Source organism: Lygodium microphyllum, chromosome 2, assembly GCF_053477565.2.
Source record: "Lygodium microphyllum isolate KBCC chromosome 2, Lygodium_microphyllum_v1.1.10, whole genome shotgun sequence".
Lineage (NCBI taxonomy): Eukaryota > Viridiplantae > Streptophyta > Polypodiopsida > Schizaeales > Lygodiaceae > Lygodium > Lygodium microphyllum.
In genome coordinates, this window is record NC_141136.1 from 158,097,409 (window position 1) to 158,100,591 (window position 3,183).

A 3,183-nucleotide genomic window follows, 5' to 3' on the forward strand; every position below is an offset into this window, starting at 1 on the left:
GTTATAATCCAATGAACTATACAAGACAACCTTTACATGAGAAAGGTTTATGAGCTTCTTGTCATGATATTGGCTACAAGAAACAGATCTATGTTAGTACTATTCGAATCATGTCACAATCCCAATGATTATTTTATCGAATGGACTTAAACGTGTTTGACGTGGCATATATAAGATCAATCCGACTTGGAAAAAGAACTTTAGTAATGTTCCTTGAGTTAAAAAGAGAAGACAATTTGCCATGGAAATGACTTTAATAATAAGATAAGTATTATCTTCATGTTGTGAAAGTGATGTGTTGGAATTGTACGTATAAAGAATGAAGTGCAAGCTCAGATAGATGCCTCTACATTGTATTAATATGATGCTTTTGTTTTACCGATCAATTTGACTCACTACAATGTAGCAAAAAAAACTCTTCGGTTGTTGGTTAGTGGGTAGTGGGTGGTACAGTTCCCTAGGTTTTCACAATCACAAAGGTTCAACTGTGGGATTAAAGGAGAGGAGGCAAGTAGGTGTGTGGAGAGGTTGTCATGTCAAATGTATGGCGATGGATTAAGAGAATGAACACCAAGGGAAAATGATGGTTGTAAGAGAATACACATAGGAAAAAGATGGTTAGGGTAGAGCCCTTTGTGTGGGGCAAGCTACAAGAGGAGATTTCATTTCACAAGAGAGTTTGAGATGTTCAGTGAGATCAATTGGGTGGTTAGTGTCATAGGTCCACTCAAAACATTGAATGCATCGGGCTAGCCAAAGGTACACGGTAGCAAGGCCCATTGCACGGCCAGGGCATACCCTTCGACCAGCCCCAAAGGGGGCAAGTCGAAGGTCATTCCCTCGAATATCCACTGCCTCATGACCCATGAAGTGCGCAGGCTCGAATGTATTTGGGTTCACCCAAATAGTTGGGTTATGTGTGATTGCCCACATGTTCACCATGGCTGTGGTACCGGCTGGGACATGATGCCCGGCTACTTCGACATCATGGGTGGCAAGGCGTGCCCAAGAGAGGAGAGGGCCAGGTGGGTGTGCCCTTAACGTCTCATGGACAACAGCTTGGAGATAGGGGAGGTTGGGAATGTCCGTGTCCACCACATGTCTAGGGCCCACCACAAAATCTAGCTCTGCAGCCAACTTGGCTTGCATAGGGGGGTTGATGATGAGTTCCGCAAGGGCCCACTCGAGTAGAATGGCCACACTATCAGTTCCCCTGAAAATCATTTCCTACAAGTGCAAAATTTGGATTGGTCAATTGTAATACAACATATTTAAGGGCCTAACTAACATTGATATAACATTCATACAATGCATTTAGCGGCTAAATTAACTTTGTTGCAACACGATTCGGAAATGCATTATTGTTGATTGATCGAGGCTAAGCGAATGCAATTAGGGCCTTAATTGAACATTGGTACAATGCAATAGGGCGCTTGAATAATACCCAAAGTATGGCGATAATGTCCTCGTCGTCGAGCTTCTCGTCCACCTGCATGCTAAGAAGGACGTCCACGAAGTCGGCATCGTCGCCAGGTGCGACGGTTGACGTGGCAGCACTGGGCGACGATTGGCGGCGCTCGCGGAGGATCTTCGACACGAAGGCGTGGACACGTGGCAGGAGCGCGGCACAGCGCTGGCGGACGCGGAGGGGGTCGAGGGCCTGCAGGAGCTGGGGGAAGTGGTCAGCGACGTTGAAGGCCCCCAGGAGGTCGAAGCCTTCTCGCACCATGGCACGGAGCTCCCTGGCCTCCTCCTCTGATCTCTCTTGATCGGTCTGTGATTTGCTTACATTAACGTGCATCTGATAGGTCCTGCCGAAGACAGTCGACATGACGTTGTTGAGCGCAGCTTGCTCGAGGAAGGGCCGGACAGTGACGGAGGGAGGCCGGCCAACGCTGACGCTGGCGTCCACGTGGCGCGAGATAGCTTCTAGCATGGCGTCCACGTGGGCCTGCCGGTGTCTGGCGTGGGCCGCGATGCGGCGTGGGGAGAAGAGGAAGGAGGCGGCGATGCGCCGGAGCTGGCGCCAATAGTCACCATGGGGCGCGAAGCCGATGGCCCGGTGGAAGCGCAGCCCCCGCACGGAGTCCTTGAGGGGCCGGTCTGAAAAGGCCCCGCCCGCCAGAATGTCCCGGGCCGTCCCCGGCTCGCTCGCCACCACCACCCGCGTTCCCCCCAGGCTTAGCGCCATCAGCGCCCCCGCATTGTGGTCCCCCGCCAGCTGGGCCAGCCGTCGATGCGCCACGTGGCCCATGTCCAGCAGGCTCCCCACCACCGGCAGGCCTCGCGGGCCTGGAATGGTGTTACAGGCTGGCCATGCCGGACCCCCGGGCGCCGCCCATCGCACCAGCGCTGCGGCTAGTAGGAAGAAGATGAGGAAACCTGCCAGGAGGCAGAGCGATAGGCCCGAGGACGCAGGCATGAACGTCGAGGGGCTTGCAAGCTGCGGCCATGGTGTCTTTGAGGTGAGGAGCGGCATTAATGTGTAGAAGAACCAGAGGCCAGCTTGATGGTGATCGACACCACTGGGCGTGATGGTCGGGGGAGATTCCATCAGGACGTAACAATTCAAAGACGATGTATTGAGAGAGAGAGAGAGAGAGAGAGAGAGAGAGAGAGAGAGAGAGAGCAGGCGGCGCTGAGGAGAGTGAGAGGAGTATTCCTTGACAGGATTGTTTGAGTTTTGAGAGGGGATTGTTAGATGAGTCTCAAGAGAGCACGGCCGCCCAGTTTTTGTAGGCCAGAAAGATGCGGACATGGCCCCCCACTAGAACAGTGAAAATCCAAGGCCGTTACAGGTGGCGGCATTCTTCTACCCTTTTTAAAACAACCCGTGCCCCTGCCACTGCAGGAACAGCAGGGTATTTTAGCATTTCTATATATAAATATAATATATCCGGACATGAATAGATTTGGTGCTGCCGAGGCTTCATCGTAGGTTACTTATTATAATACGTATATATTTCATCTACAACTAAGGTGCCTTTCATAGATAAGTCTCCACAGCCAACCCTATCACCAACGCTTACGCAGCCTCTTGTGAGCAAGTCCAAAAATCCTTGCCTGCTATGTAGCACCCTTAAGAGCTACCTCAGTGCCTCCTCCTTCACCTTGGGCCACATCTTTAGAGTCCTCATACTCTAGACTCTTCCAAAAACTGTATAGTTCCTTGTTCCTTGGCTT

General features: G+C 51.4%; 1 protein-coding gene across 1 annotated transcript; it reads right to left on the reverse strand.

Annotated features, from left to right (window-relative positions):
- Positions 1–241: 241 nt before the first annotated feature.
- LOC148040528 (cytochrome P450 78A4-like) lies at positions 242–2,709 on the reverse strand. Its single transcript, XM_087700351.1, has 2 exons — positions 1,445–2,709; positions 242–1,227 (listed from the first exon to the last, which is right to left on the reverse strand). Exons 1-2 carry the CDS (start codon positions 2,552–2,554, stop codon positions 619–621), a joined length of 1,719 nt encoding a protein of 572 aa, XP_087556477.1. The 5' UTR covers positions 2,555–2,709; the 3' UTR covers positions 242–618.
- Positions 2,710–3,183: the final 474 nt, after the last annotated feature.

Coding starts and splice junctions, on each gene's coding strand:
- LOC148040528 (XM_087700351.1), bottom strand. CDS start 2,554: ATGGAATCTCCCCCGACCATCACGCCCAGTGGTGTCGATCACCATCAA. Junction 1,228..1,444: donor ACATTATCGCCATACTTTGG/GTATTATTCAAG, acceptor TTGCACTTGTAG/GAAATGATTTTCAGGGGAAC.